The sequence below is a fragment of the Oryctolagus cuniculus genome, chromosome 7 (assembly GCF_051225735.1).
Source record: "Oryctolagus cuniculus isolate XC-2025 breed Fujian yellow rabbit chromosome 7, ASM5122573v1, whole genome shotgun sequence".
In the NCBI taxonomy this organism is placed as follows: domain Eukaryota; kingdom Metazoa; phylum Chordata; class Mammalia; order Lagomorpha; family Leporidae; genus Oryctolagus; species Oryctolagus cuniculus.
The window spans coordinates 63,255,683-63,271,757 of NC_142873.1; the positions used below are offsets into that span (position 1 = coordinate 63,255,683).

General features: G+C 37.9%; 1 protein-coding gene across 2 annotated transcripts in view; it reads left to right on the forward strand.

Annotated features, from left to right (window-relative positions):
• Nucleotides 1-16,075, forward strand: part of VAV3 (vav guanine nucleotide exchange factor 3) — a 404,596-nt gene that overhangs the window by 373,533 nt on the left and 14,988 nt on the right. For both annotated transcript variants that reach the window (XM_089300257.1, XM_002715817.6), the window contains exon 25: nt 4,220-4,349. In XM_089300257.1, coding sequence (XP_089156383.1) covers nt 4,220-4,349 — 130 coding nt within the window. The remainder of the gene's footprint in view (nt 1-4,219; nt 4,350-16,075) is intronic.

Here is a 16,075-nt window from a genome sequence, read left to right on the forward strand (position 1 = left end):
ACAGGTAGGAAGACTTACCCTTCTAAGACTGTAAAAACAGAACTAAAACCTCTCCCGTGCTTAGGGAAGTGATAAAAGAGGGTTGTGCCATTCGCTAAGCCACATGACCCCTAGGCCTTGGAAAAGCCATTGGTTTCCTCTGTAAAATTTGGGGATGGATGTGTGTTGATAACCATATGACTTTTCAGTATAAAAATTCTATAGTTTCAAACCAGCTTCAAATAAGCTTTAATTCATACTGATCAATAACAAATTTTATAGAACTCATTATAACTGAATAAAAAATGAATTTCAAAGCTGTTAGCCAATAATTCATTTCAGACTTATTTTCATATTGCTAGGGAAAATAACTCATTTTACTCAATTTAAATCACAGGACTAAGAGAACTGCTCTTTGGTATCCTTTTTATTAGCGACAAAATGTGTACATATACAGTTCTTCAGAGGCCTTACAAAATTCTGCTTTGTATTATTCAAGAAAATTAATAGCATTGTTGGTCACTAAATAGAATTTAATTCTAGACTTTGAATTTGTAAGCCATGCTGAAAATTATCACAATGCAAACACAATATTTGAATATTGAAAGCATTTTGAAGATACAGGCTTCTATCTGGTATTTTGTTACTTTTTGTTTTTATTTATTTATTTATTTATTTGACAGGCAGAGTGGACAGTGAGAGAGAGAGAGACAGAGAGAAAGGTCTTCCTTTGCCATTGGTTCACCCTCCAATGGCCGCCGCGGCCAGCGCGCTGCGGCCGGCGCACCGCGCTGATCCGATGGCAGGAGCCAGGTGCTTTTCCTGGTCTCCCATGGGGTGCAGGGCCCTAGCACCTGGGCCATCCTCCACTGCACTCCCTGGCCACAGCAGAGGGCTGGCCTGGAAGAGGGGCAACCGGGACAGAATCCAGCGCCCCGACCGGGACTAGAACCCGATGTGCCGGCGCCGCTAGGCGGAGGATTAGCCTAGTGAGCCGCGGCGCCGGCCTACTTTTTGTTTTTAAAGGTTAGTTAGGTTCCAGATTCCTTAGATTCATCAAGGACCCCCATTATCTGAGCCCAAGGGAGAAAGGAAGAAACATTTTTTAATTGTTTAAAGTTTATTTATTTACTTGAAAGGCAGAGTTACAGAGAGGGTGGGGGAAGACAGAGAGAGGGAGAGAGGGAGAGAGGGAGAGAGGGAGAGAGAGAGAGAGAGAGAGAGAGAGAGGGAGGGAAGGAGAGGGAGGGAGAGGGAGAGACAGAGAGAATCTTCCATTTGCTTATTCACTTCCCAAATGGCCGCAATGGCCGGAGATGGGCCAGATGGAAGCTTCTTCTGGGTCTCCCACATGGGTTCAGGGGCACAAGCACTTAGACCATCTTCCACTGCTTTCACAAGCACATTAGCAGGGAGCAGGATCAAAAGTACAGTGTCCTTATTGGATTCCTGTGCAGCAGGCAGCGACTTCACCTGCTACGCCACACTGCCAGTCCCTGGAAGAAACATATATATATAGAAGACCCCGGAATCTTCATTCTAAGAAAATAAAATTCCTGATAATTTAGACACTTTGCACCTGCTCCTTCCTTTTTGCCTTGCTGTCTTAAAATTTACATTTGCCAGGAACTATGTGCTAACAGTAGGCTGTAGTTAAAGCACAAACTTTGGAGAAAGTCACTAGCTATCTGACCTTATGCAGGTCGGTTTACCACTCTGAGATCTGAGAATCTGTGAGGATAAGGCCCATCTCACAATGTTCTTGAGTGAAAATATGAAAAAGTAGGTAAAGGGTCTGGCTCATGGGATAGCAGTAGCTATGATTATTCACATATATACAACTTTTATGTTGTCTTTCTTATAGTCTGTGAAATGGTTTGTTATCCCCAATTTACAGGTCTAAGGACTGAAAAATATTGATTCTCACTATTCATTGTGTTAGACAAACCAGGCTGCCATGAGTTTATTGAGGTGACCTTTACTTTATCACCTTTGTGTCTATTCTCAGCCTGGCTGGGCTCTGTAAACTGATCTCACCCCTGTTAGGCCAGCTCTCTGCTGTGGCCAGGGAGTGCAGTGGAGGATGGCCCAAGTACTTGGGCCCTGCACCCCATGGGAGACCAGGAGAAGCACCTGGCTCCTGCCATCAGATCAGTGCGCTGCGCCGGCTGCTGCGCGCTGGCTGCGGCGGCCATTGGAGAGTGAACCAACAGCAAAGGAAGACTTTCTCTCTGTCTCTCTCTCTCTCACTGTCCACTCTGCCTGTCAAAAAAAAAAAAAAAAATTAAAAAGAAAAAAAAGAATCTCGGTTCTTTCATTTAAACCAAGCTACCTCCATCATGAAACACACCCCTGCCCACTTCATTGAATACACCATGGGAAGTTCTCTCTCATGCCTTCAAACTCCCATGTTCACCTTCCTTATAGGATGAGAATTCCTAGAGCAGAGTCTTGTATTCATTGTCTTTGGGACTTCTGAAACCTCCATCACAATATGTTCCACAACGTGTCCCAGTTGTGCATAAATAATTAGTATATCATTGATGATTTCTCTTTCTCTTTTGAGTAATTTTTGACCCAAATGACTTGTTTTGGCAATTTGGGACATAACCACTGAATGGAGGCATTGAGTCAATCACAGTGTGATTTTTTTTTGGAAGAAATAATTTGCATTTCCACTGTTTGTTTTCCCAAAAAGAAAGGTTCTATAGTAGAAGCACTGAATAATTAGCTTAAAAGTAGTTTTGCTTTTATTTTTGCTTGTTATTTATAAGAAACTGCATCCACAGTACTTATCTAATGCTATAAGATGTATTTTTCCATTATGAATCGATCATTATTCAATTTCAGTTTACAATGGAGGGATGCAAATTTGTGCAGAATCTTTGAAACCAACATATGAAAAGAAATTTTATGTGAATGGAATGGGAGAGGGAGCGGGAGTTGGGAGGGTTGAGGGTGGGAGGGAAGTTGTAGGGGGGGAAAGGCATTGTAATTCATAAGCTGTACTTTGGAAATTTATGTTTACTAAATAAAAAAATAAATAAATTACAAACTGAAAAATAAAGAAAAGAAATTTCCTAATATTTTGGCCTGAAAGATGGTGGGTAATTATTGTATTAGTGTTGGATATATTTAAGGCAAATTATTTATAAGAAGAAATTGGAAAGAACCATATCATTGACTTCTGAGTATGATATGCAAAGCTATCAAACATGAACACATCATCATAAATCAAATACAATGTCAAGTGGCATTTTTGTTTTATTAACTTTTGTTTACCATGGAAAAGTACACTTAGTATCAGGTTTGTTTTTCTGCCATGCTAAAAGAAGATGCTAAAAGAATTGCTAGGTATTCAATAAACAGATGTTGCTTTTATTTTTGCTTAGAAAGGCAAGTATTTCATAAATAAGAACAAAACCACTATTCTGAAATTCAAGTTTAATATCATTTCATTTACCACATCTGACTGAAGACTAACGGGACATTACATAGCTGTGAATAACAATAGGGGCTAGGGCACATTATAAATGGCCAGAGTAATGAAGACAACTACCAGGTATGGTCACACGTATTCAGACAAAAGGGAGATATTAACATTCCACGCTCTGTTATATATGAGGGCACATCAAAATGTGTGTGGAAAATGGGAATAAAAAATAAGTTTATCTTGGGACAAAAATTGAAACCCATACTTTTTTTTTTCATTTTTTCCTCATACACTTTAAAAATTATGTATTTATTTGAAAGGTGGAGCCACAGAGATCTTCCACTGCTGGTTTACTCCCCTAATGCCCGTAACAGTGAGGAGCCAGGAACTCCATCCTGATTTCCCCCTAGGATGCCAGGGACATCAGTACTTGGGCCATCCACCTCTGTTTTCTCAGATGTGGTCACAGGAAGCTGTATTGGAAGCAGAGCTGCTGGCCCTGGAACCAGCATGCTGATGGGAGATGTTGGCATTGCAAGATGCAGCTTAACCAACTGTGTCACAGCGTCGGCCCCTTGATAAACTTTTTGAAGACATCTGTATGCCTGACTACAAAGTATTTTTGCACCAAAATAAACTTATATTTTAATTTCATTTTTCCATGAATTTTTGAAATACCCTTGTACATATGGAAAAATTAGCATTAAACCAAGCATCATTATGTTGTATGTAGTTATATTTTAAGGAGTTCATGTGATTGAGGACAAGTATCTTTATAAAAACATTCTTTGTTTCTTTTTCCTAAAGGAACTTGTGGAGTATTACAAACACCATTCTCTTAAGGAAGGGTTCAGAACCTTAGATACAACGCTACAGTTCCCATACAAGGAGCCAGAGCATTCAGCTGGACAGAGGGGTAATAGAACAGGCAACAGCTGTGAGTATTTCAATTGAGAATATGATTTGCTGTCACTGAAGGGTTGGGAGCACAATAACATTAGATGTCTTTATTCCAAATTTTTAAATGTAACCAATTAATAGACTAATGCATTGAACAAGGATGTTTTTCTGGTACTAAGCAGAACAAGGTGAACCAACAGGTTTATGAACATCTCCAGTTATAGAACTTGGTGCCAAGTTAAAAATTATGCTTGTGTTCAAAAAATCAGAAATATTAAGATATGTTAATATGTAAGTATTGTACTTTTCATGGGCTTATATATTAGCCAAACTCTTTTTAGCATACATGCAGCGTTTGGTGGTCAGAACGCTGTTCAAGGAACAGTGTTTACATGGGGCTGGTGCTCAGCTTTCATAGTTAGCCTGGTATCCCACATCTGCTTGTGGTTCTAAGTCAGCGACTACTTTCAGAATTTCAAAATGACTAACATGCTTTCTCAGATGCCAGTATTTCTAAAACTGTACATTAGCCACTTCCTTTCAGAAGGAGCACTGTACCACAATGCATTGCAAAAGATTAACAACAAAAACATGTCACAGTCTGAGTGTAAATCCAAGTCCAGATCTTTTTTTTCTCACCACTTAATGTTATATAATCTTCCTGGAGATAGAAATAGCATGAAAAAGAATATTATGATGAAAAATATTGTGAAGAAAAGTGTGATCTCATTCCCTTATTTTGATATCTTTCTTTAAAAATAAAACTGTTTTAGGAGAGAAATGAATACAAATGTGTTATTCTTAGAATATTTAGTCTAAGCAAATCTGGGATATCTAAGGGTATTTGCAAAATGGAATTTGCATCAGTTTAATATAACCTTATTTTTTTCCCTAAAAGCAGACACTGTAAGGGAAACAGGTAATGGTCAGGGTTCTAACAACATCAGTAAAATTTCACACATGTCAGTACAAGTAAATATACAAGTAATTTGTCACATCAGTTGACAGGTGGTTTTTATATTGAATGACTTTCTAGCTGTTCTTGCCACAGTGATGAGTGACATACACCCAAGCCTGTACGTTGAAAGTAGTAAGAACACATATGTTGTTGAAACTTTAAACTTGCGTCTTTTAATTTTTTAGTCCAATATTACTCAATTATCTTACATTTTTAGACTTGTCATAATTTTTGCTCATTCAAAAGTGTTTTCTAAAAGGTAAATTTCCTACAAATTTCTTTAAAAACCTATCAAAGTTTTTTACTTTTTATGACTTTTTACCCCCACATGAGTCATTGTTTTCAGTCCTTTTTCTCTTTGCTTTATTAGCAGCAGGGGATACTAAAAGCTGCCAGGAAAGTAGTTATATTCAAAAACCAGTTTGAGCTGTTCCCTTAGTTCTAGAGAACCTAGGGGAGAGAGTGGGACAGACAGAACAGTACTGGGACACAGAAAATTCTCCAGAGAAGTTCCAGGTCAGTTTCTTCCACTGCTACTGTTGCTGCTACTCACTAACACACATTTTCCTGAATTTCTAAGGCTTGAATAAATTTATTGCTTGAAACTGCTGTAGCAATTTACATCCTGGCTTCTATGATTTTTTACATATACCTCACTTATTTTATGCCAGATCTACCCACAAGTAACCCTTGAGTTTCTGGATTGCATGGGACATTGACATCTCTGTTCTTTCTAAAAGGCCTTGGAGAATGCAGAGCAGGCAAGGTCAAACCCAGATGCATCCTGTTTTCAGGGTAGAGGTTGAAATTGCAACTCTGACTCCTGAAATTGGCTGTTTATTATTATTGTTGTTGTTTTTATAGTCACCTTGGAAAAGAAACTCCCAGATCATTGTAGAGACTGATTACCCGTGGGCTAAATTAGAATGTTCATAGAATGATTACAACTATTTTTCAATTTGTAAAATTTGTGGAGTTGCCTCATGCAAATACAAAATTTCGTGTAGAAAGATGTTGATTAGAATGAAACAGGGAGTCCAGAGGGCTGGGCGAGGAGCACAGCATTTCTAGATTAGGGGCCCAGTGCAGGCTGCCTTTTAGGTTGTCTGCAAGGTTATGGGATTTTTTTTTCATTGCCTTTGGAATGACCTAAAAGTTTTTTTAAAAAAGAGAAATAAAGAGAAGAGAGCTCAGGGAAGAGAGCTAGGAAAGCTGTTGTGCTTCCCTGGACACTGTAGCTGCTGCAGGAACTGTGTTCTGTGGCTCAGTGTGTGAGTCTTACTGTTTCCCCAAATGGTCACAGCGAACCTGCCTTAGATTGCTTAGTTAACTGTAGGGCTTGTGTATTTGAAGGGCACTGAATTGACACTTGCCTCTCTTCCTCTTCAGTGAATACTTGATTATTTTCAGGTCTGACGCTGAGTAGCTGTCTGACTATAGGCATGCACTTAGTCAGTCTGGGCCTCATGCCTCTCATCTGAAGAATGAGTTTAGAGGTTTTATTGTGCTTTAAGAAAAATAACACCTGAAGGTTCTTTGTTCTGTATGCATGAGAGACAGCGAGAGGTAAGGTAGAATGTTCATAGACCCTTATACCTGGAAAAATTGCATAATAAGCTGTTTTATTGGTTAGTGCAGAGGCAGACCTCAAACATTTTTCTGAAGTTTTTGTTTATAGAGAATTAGTTGGGTCACAGAGTTGGAGAATTTAAATTTTGGTTGTCATAGTATGTATATAATATCAATGTATCTAACATAAGAACTTATTAATTATAAGAGAACAAATAGTCACCCCTTAACCAAGTGATCAAAGTTAGAAAACATCACCAGTATTGGGACAAATAGATCCATGTGCCTTCCACTGTAATGCTCCAAGGTGAACACACCACCACTTGGCTGGTGTTCCTGCCCCCAGAATGCATAATTTGAATCTGATTCTGAGGAAACATCAAAGCCAATGTGAAAGATATTCTACAAAATAATTGGCCTGAACTCTTACTAAGAAACTATTTTAGATTAAAGGGGATGGAAGGGATATGACAGTTATATGAAACATGTAATCCTGGGTTGAATTCTGGAGGGGAAGGATGCATACATGCAAGGGGACTTTGAAACCTTTATAAAAATATGTTATGGATAAACTGCATACATTTTAGATTTTTTAACAACAAAATAGTCATATCTTTTAATTCCATTTTTTTTTACTTTTTAAAGTTCCCTCATGTAGCAACACATAATATATGTATGATAAAATGTTACTATAAATGTGATGAACTGGTAAATTTTGAATAAATTCTCTAGATTAAGTAATAAAACTCCGTCAATACAAATTTCTGCTTTTGATATTTGTACTGTGATAACACAAGGCAATGCTTCCTTTTTTTCCCCACAAACCTGTTATTTAAGGAATACAAACTTCATACATTTCATAATTACAACTTTAGGAACATGGTGATTTTTTCCCCATACCCACCTTCCCACCCACTCACCCCCCTCTCTTCCTCTTCCCTCTCCTATTCCCACTTTTATTTTTTTACTAAGATCTATTTCCAATTAACTTTATACACATTTGATTAACTCTGTGTTAACTAAAGAGTTTAACAAATAGTATGAAAAAAGAAAAAAACTGTTCCTCAACAGGCGAGATAAGGACTGTTCAAAGAGGTTGCTTCTGAAAGTGTCAATTTCACTTCTATAGATTACCTTTTAGGTGCTCTATTAGTTATCACAGGTCAGGTAGAACATGTGGTATTTGTCCTTTTGGGACTGGCTTGTTTCACTGAGTATGATGTCTTCCAGTTTCATCCATTTTGTTGCAGACAACCAGATTTCAGGTTTTTTGTTGTGTGTGTGTGTGTATTTTTTTTTACCACTGTGTAGTATACTATGGTGTGTATATCCCATAATTTCTTTATCCAGTCTTGAGTTGACAGGCATTTGAGTTGATTCTATATCCTAGCTATTGTGAATTGAGCTGCAATAAACATGGGGGTACAGATAACTCTTTCATGTGCTGGATTTCACTTCCCTCGGGTAAATTCCCAGAAGTGGGATGGCTGGGTCATATGGTGTCTCTATATTCAGATTTCTGAGGCATTGCCATACTATCTTCCACAGTGGCTTTACTGGTTTACATTCTCACCAACAGTGGATTAGGGTAACTTTTTCCCTACATCCTTGCCAGCATTTGTTGTCTATTGATTTCTGTATGAAAGCCATTCTAACTGGGGTGAGGTGAAACCTCAGTGTGGTATTGATTTGCATTTCCCTGATGGCTAGTGATCCTTATTATTTTTTCACGTGTCTTTTGGCCATTTGGATTTCCTCTTTTGAAAAATACCTGTTTGAGTCCTTTGCCTATTTCTTCACTGGGTTGTTTGTTTTGTTGTTGTTGAGTTTCTTGATCTTGCTATATTCTGGTAATTAATTCTTTATCAGTTGCATATTTTGCAAATAATTTCTCCCATTCTGTCAGCTGCCTCTTCACTTTGCTGAGTATTTCTTTTGTAGTACAGAAGCTTCTCAATTTGATGTAATCCCATTTGTCAATTTTGGCTTTCATTGTGCCACTAGAGTCTTCTCCATGAACTCTTTGCCTATGCCAATGTCTTGGAGGGTTTCACCAATGTTCTCTAATAATTTGATGGTATCAGATCGTATATTTAGGTCTTTAATCCCTTTTGAGTGAATTTTTGTATAAGGTATAAGGTAGGGATCTTGCTTCATACTTCTGCATATGGAAATCAGTTTTCCCAGCATCATGTGTTGAAGAGACTGCCCTTGCTCCAGGGATTGAATTTATCTCCTTTGTCAAAGATAAGTTGGCTGTAGATGCATGGGTTGATTTCTGGCATTTCTAGTCTGTCCATTGGTCTATCCATCTGTTTCTATACCAGCACCAGGCAGTTTTAAGTATAAATTACCTGTAGTATGTCTTCAAATCTGGTATCGTGCTGCCTCCAGCTTTGTTTTGTGTTGTATTAGATTGCTTTAGATGTTTGGGGTCTGCTGTGTTTCCATATGAATTTCAGCATCAATTTTTCTAGATCTGAGAAGAATGCCCTTTGTATTTTGATTGGTATCACATTGAATCTGTAAATTGCTTCCAGCACTAATGGACATTTTGATGATATTCCTTCTTCCAATCAATGAACATGGACGGCTTTTCCATTTTTGTATCTTCTTCTATTTCTTTCTTTAACATTTTGTAATTCTCATCCTAGAGATCTTTGACATCCTTGAATAAATTTATTCCAAGGTATTTGATTTTGGGGTAGCTATTATGAGTGGGGTTGATATTAGAAGTTCTTTCTCAGCCATGGCATTGTCCATGTATAGAAAGGCTGTTGATTTTTCTGTGTTGATTTTATATCCTACCACTATAACAAACTCCTCTGTGAGTCCAGTAGTCTCTTAGTGGAATCTTTTGGATCCCCTATATATAGAATCATGTCATCTGCAGATAGGCATATTTTGACTTCCTCCTTCCCAGTTTGTATCCCTTTGATTTCTTTTTCTTGACAGGACTATATTGAATAGCAGTGGTGAGAGTGGGCATCCTTGTCTGGTTCTGAATCTCAGTGGGAATGCTTCCAACTTTTCCCCATTCAATAGGATGCTGGCCATGGGTCCATCCTAAATTGCCTTGATTATATTAAGGAATGTTCCTTCTATTCCCAATTTGCTTAAAGTTTTCATCATGAAAGGCTGTTGTATTTTATCAAATGCTTTCCCTGCATCTATTAAAATAATTATATGGTTAATGTTCTTCAGTTTGTTAATGTGATCTGTCACATTGATTGATTTGTGTATGTTGAACCATCCCTGCATACCAAGGATAAATCCTACTTGGTCCAGGTGAATGACCTTTCTGATGTGTTATTGGATTCGATTGGCTAGTATTTTGTTGATGATTTTTGTATCTATGTTCATCAGGGAAATTGGTCTGTAGTTCTCTTTCTCTGTTGCATATTTTTCAGGTTTAGGAATTAAGGTGATGTGTCCGGTCCTGGGCTTTACTTTGTTGGGAGGGTCTTTATTACTGATTCAGTTTCTGTCTTGGTTTATGGTCTGTTTAGGTTTTCTATGTCTTCGTGGCTCAATTTAGGTAAGTTATATGTGTCCAGGAATCTGTCAATTTCTTCTAGGTTTCCCAGGTTGTTGGCATACTACTCTTTGTAGTAATTTCTTATGATTCGTTTTATTTTTGTGGTGTCTGTTGTTACATTTCCTTTTTCATCTCTAATTTTATTGATTTGGGTCTTCTCTATTTTTTTTTCAGTTAGTTGGGCCAATAGTGTGTAAATTTTGTCTTTTTTTTTTTTTTCAAAAACCAGCTCTTTGTTTCTTTTGTATATTTTTTGTTTCAGTTTTGTTGATTTCTATTTTTTTCTCCTCCTAGTTTTGGGTTTGGTTTGCTGTTGTTTTTCTAGGTCCTTGGTGTGCATTGATAGCTCATTTATTTGGTGCCCTTCCAATTTGTTGATTTAGGCACTAATTGCTATAAACGTTTGTCTTAATACTGCTCTTGCTGTATCCCATAAGTTTTGATCTGGTGTATTGTCATCTTCATTTGTTTCCAGAATGAATGACCCACTGTTCATTCAGGAACATGTTGTTCAGTCTCTGTGTTATGCATATGTTCTAGAGATTCCTGAGTTACTGATTGACAGCTTTGTTCCATTGTATTCAGAGAAGATGCATGGTATGATTTTGCCCTACAGGCTAGGAGAGAATGGCAAAATATATTCAAAATCTTAAGAGAGAAAAACTACCAACCCAGAATACTGCACCCTGCAACTCTCTCATTTATGAGTGAAGGTTAAATAAAGACCTTCCATAAAAAACAGAAACTGAAAGAATTTGTCATCACTCGTCCAACCTTACAAAAGATGCTTAAGGATGTACTACACACAGAAACACAAAAACATGGTCATCACTATGAAAGAAGGTGAAGGTAGAAAAATCTCCCAGTAAAAGTACAAAGGAAATCTAAATTAAACAATAGGAATATTTACTGGAAAATGGCAGGGCAAACTCATGACCTATCAATAGTCATATTGAATGAAAATGGCCTCAACTCTCCAGTTAAAAGACACAGACTGGCTGAATGGATTAAAAAACAAAACCATCTATTTGCTGCCTACAAGAAAAACATCTCACCAACAAAGATACCCACAGACTGAATGTGAAAGCATGCAAAAAGATATTCCATGGAAGCAGAAACCAAAAAAGTTGGTGTTGCCATCCTAATATCATACAAAATAGACTTTAACACAGAAACTGTTAAACGAGACAAAGAGGGGCACTATGTACTGATTAAGGGATTAAATCAGGAGGAAACTGTGACTATTATAAACGTATATGAACTTAATTACAGGGCACCTGGCTATTTAAAAGAAATGCTAAGGGATCTAAAAGAAGACATAGATTCCAATATAATAGTAATGGAAGAAAAAAATTAGTGATGGGAGACTTTAGGGCTCTACTTTCAACAATGGATAGATCAACCAGACAGGAAATCAGCAAGGAAACAACAGAGTAATCAACTCTATAGACCAAATGGACATACGGATATCTACAAACCAGTGCATGGAACTTTCTCTAGGATTTAATGCAGTGACATTCAGGCTGAATAATGGATCTGTGAGCACTGGCAGGGGAGTGGGTGGGACAGCAGAGGAAGTCCACAGTGAAGAGGTAGCTATGTGAAGGCTTCTAAGCAAAAAAATAAAAATTTCACATGCTGAAGGGAGTGTAAAAGAGTCAGTGGTTGAAGCACAGTTTGTGGATTCTCTTCCTTGTGGTAGGAATAGCCTGAAGCTTTATGTGCAAAAAATGCTATGACAAAATTGTGTTGTTTTAAAAGACCACTGCTGCTCTATGAAGAGTGGCTTAGAGAGAGTATAGACAAAAAGGCTGTTGCAGATGCCCATGAGAAGGATAAGAGTGGTTTGGCCAAGAGTTTGATAGTGATAGTGGAGAAGGACAGTGGCTGGGTTTGAATGCTTTAGAAGGTGAATTGGTTGGCTAGAGGAGTGGAGATGGAAGTAGTACAAGTATGATACATGAGTATTTGCCTTGGTGATGACTGGCTAATGGTAAAACCACTAACTGGCTGGGAAACAGAAGAGACCAAATAGGTGTAGAGAAGGTAATACATTCTGTTTTGCAGAAATATTTTGGTATGTGCAGATACTCAGTGATTCAGTAGGCAATTGGAACCAAGGAGAGTGGTCTGGGTTCAGATAGAGTTGTGAACCCTCAATATTTTGTTTATTAGCTCATAGAGAATATAGTAATTTGAGAATTACAGTTATTTGTGTATAGCTTTAATTACTTCTGATTTATTGTTCCTGGAGCTACAGAGGCCAGGCTCCTTTGCTTCTGATTCTCAAATTGCACTTTGCATAGTACTTTGCATAGGATAGGTGCTCAGAAAGGACTAAATAAGTGAAGGCAGAACCGAAGGTCCGTGGGAGGCACCACAGGTATCGGAGTGTGAAGTGTGGTTATTAGAGGAAAAAAGCATGAAAAGATGAGTGGGTTTGACAACAAAATGAAGATCAATGTATTCCCTTTGGTGTGATGACAAATATTGCAACAATTCTTTAAAAATGGACAAAGATTTCCCTTCATTTCTGAAAACTGAACAAATGACCTTGTAAGAACAAGTGGAAGCCAGAACCTAGCCTGCCTCTCCCTGGGTGTAGCCTCTTTATTTGCACTCCTGTGTTCCTTTTATGTTATAAGCATCTGACAAGGTACTTATGCTTCATTTATAGCTAGCATTTTAGACACAAACTTGAAGTTGGAGAATTTGTGCCATTCATATTTACATAACTCAACATAACACAATGCTCCCTTATTTCTAATTATTTTTGAAACATCTGATGATTCCCTAACCACTATTTATTATATACATTATAATAGGAGATAATCCATATTATCTCCTCTTACAGCTTCTTAAAGATCTACTTAATTTAGTTTGAATTTTTCTGCACTTCTAATTCAGCATATTAAGATTCATCTACCCTTATTTTCCAATTTATTTATCTTACCCTCAGTCTTCTGTCATCTTTTCCTTATCATTTGAGTTTAATATGATATAACTTTATTCTGATAACTTAAATGTTTGTTTTAATTTCATCATATTAGTTTCTAAAATTATTATAAAATTATGACAAACTTTGTGTCTGAAAACAACAGAAAAACGTTCTCATCACTCTGGAGGCTGAAAGTCAGAAACCAAAATGTAGGCATGGGCCTCAGGGAACATTTTTCCCTTACCTAGGACTCCTAATTTCTGAGTGGTTGCCAGAGTGCTTGATGTCCCTTGGCTTGTAGATGCATCACCCTAGTGCCCTCATGGTGCTCACCTTGGCTTCTCTGTGGACTATCTCCCACACTTTCCTCTTGTGTAGACACTTGTCATTGGATTTAAGACTCACTCAACCTCAGTATGATCTCTCGTGACCCTTAACTTAATCACATCTGTAAAGACTTTTTTTTTTTTTTCAACTAAGATCATGGTCACAGGTTCTAGATAGAGATGTCTTTATGTGAAGGGTGAGGGTGGCAACACCATTAGAGTCAGTACAATCTCATTGTGTTAATTTTAAAATTTTGCCTCAATTTTTCCATCCTTATTTTAATTTTCTTTTTAAAGTACTTACAACTTTGAATTATAGAAAGACTTGACATTATTAGACCAAATAGGTAGCCCATTGATGGGAGTTATAAGAAAAACATGACTTTAATTCAATGAAGTATTTTCAGTAGATTATGGCTTTCCTGCAAATGCATTGTCTTCCAAGAGAAGGAACTCCTAGCCAAGGCAAGTTTCCAAGCAATCCCTGCCTATTTTTCTGAAACACTGTATTAATTATTTGATAGAGAATAATGGGACCTAAGAATCTTGTCTGATGTCCAGGAATATGATGATTACCAAGACACTATTTTTCAAACACCTTATACATAAATTAATGTCTTCGGGGGAGTAGTCCACAAACCTCCAATCCTGTGAGAGGTGCATGAAAACTTTTCGTTTATCAAAAAGACATACAAGAAATGCAGCTTATGATACTCATATATTTCTAAGAAAGTGACAGTTTACCTGGAGTTCCCCTAGTTTATTTCATTATGCAGCATTGTCTCCTGATGCTTAATACTCAGGTTATGAACCTTTAAAAGAGTTAGTGGATGTGCAGTACTCACAGTATTGTCTGTCATATAGGAAATGCTGTATGTTTCAGTTTCTGCAATTATTATCACTGCTTCTTCCGCCACTTCCACACTATTCAACATTGCTACCCATGTGAAATGTTACCTTAGCCTCATTTGACAATTATTTTTTTGTATTTATAAAGTCCTCCTCTTTTTCTTTGGTACTTTAGTTTATTACTTCTGTTTCTTGTGCTTCTCCCAATACACACACTATTCTACAGGCAGAATAATGTAGAACATATTGCTGACATTTTCATATACTTTTCGCTTCCCATGTCTGTTGTGTCCACAGAGTTTTCATTTGGTGGGCAAGTGCTCAACACCAGTTGCACATTTTCATGATTAGGTCACACTGGGCTTTCATTTTTTTTTAATGTCATTCCTTTTTTACCTTTTTAAAAGATTTTATTTATTTATTTGAAAAGCAGAGTTACAGAGGCAGAGAGAGAGAGGGGTCTTCCATCTTTGTTTCAGCCCCCAGATGGCCACACAGCCAGGGCTGATTGGAAAGCCAGGAGCTTGGAGCTTCTTCCAGGTCTCCCATGAGATTGCAGGGGCCCAAGGACCTAGCCCATCTTCTCCTGCTTTCCCAGGCTATACGAGAGATCTGGATCAGAAATGGAGCGGCCAGGACTCAAACCAGTGCCCATATGGGATGCCGGCATGGCAGATGGTGGCTTTACCTGCTATGCCACAGTGCCAGCCCCAGGGCTTTCCTTTTTTATTTACTTATTTCAAGTGCTACTATACTTGGCAAGTATACTTCCTTAGCAAGTGCTACATTATGGCTACTATAAAGCATTTTTAAAAGATGTCTTTATTTGAAAGGAATGATTAATATAGGGAGACACACAGGGAGAGAGAGAGAGATACAGATGGGGGAGAGGGAGACACGGGTGGAGAGAGAGAGAGAAAGAGAAGGGAGGAGAGAAGGGAGAGGGGAGGAGAGAGGGGAAAGGGGAGGAGAGGGAGAGGGAGAGGAGAGGTATCTTCTATCTGCAGGTTCACTCCTCAAAAAGTCAGGTGCTAGGAATTGCATCTCGATCTCCCACATGGGTGACAAGGGCTCAAGTATTTTTACCATCTTCTGCTTCTTTCCCAGGAGCATTAGCAGGTATCTAGATGGAAAGTGGAGTAGCCAGGATTCTAACCAGCATTCATATGGGATGTCAGCATCTCAGACAGTGCCTTACCCTGCTGTGCCAGCCCCATTTAAGCATTTTTATCTGAGCCTAGTGACTTTAAAAATTAGTGACTAGTAGCCATGATTCTTTCAGAATGTGACTTGCAGGTATAAATTTTACGAGTTTAGATAACTTCACTCAGTCATATTTTTAACGTTTCAAAGCCCAAAAGGCAGTATGATGTCCTTAGTATTTCTCATCTTTTATGCTATTAATTCACATAAATTATAAATATAAATACAAATGTATATATCACAAATTGTATATAGTTTATTATTAGCTCTCTTATGTTATCAATTAACACTGGCTTCCGTGCATTTAATAGGTGAAGTGTTCCCTAATTGATCATAGTGCCCTTGTATGATGGCCCCAATCCAAAGATTTGTCTTTTCTAGT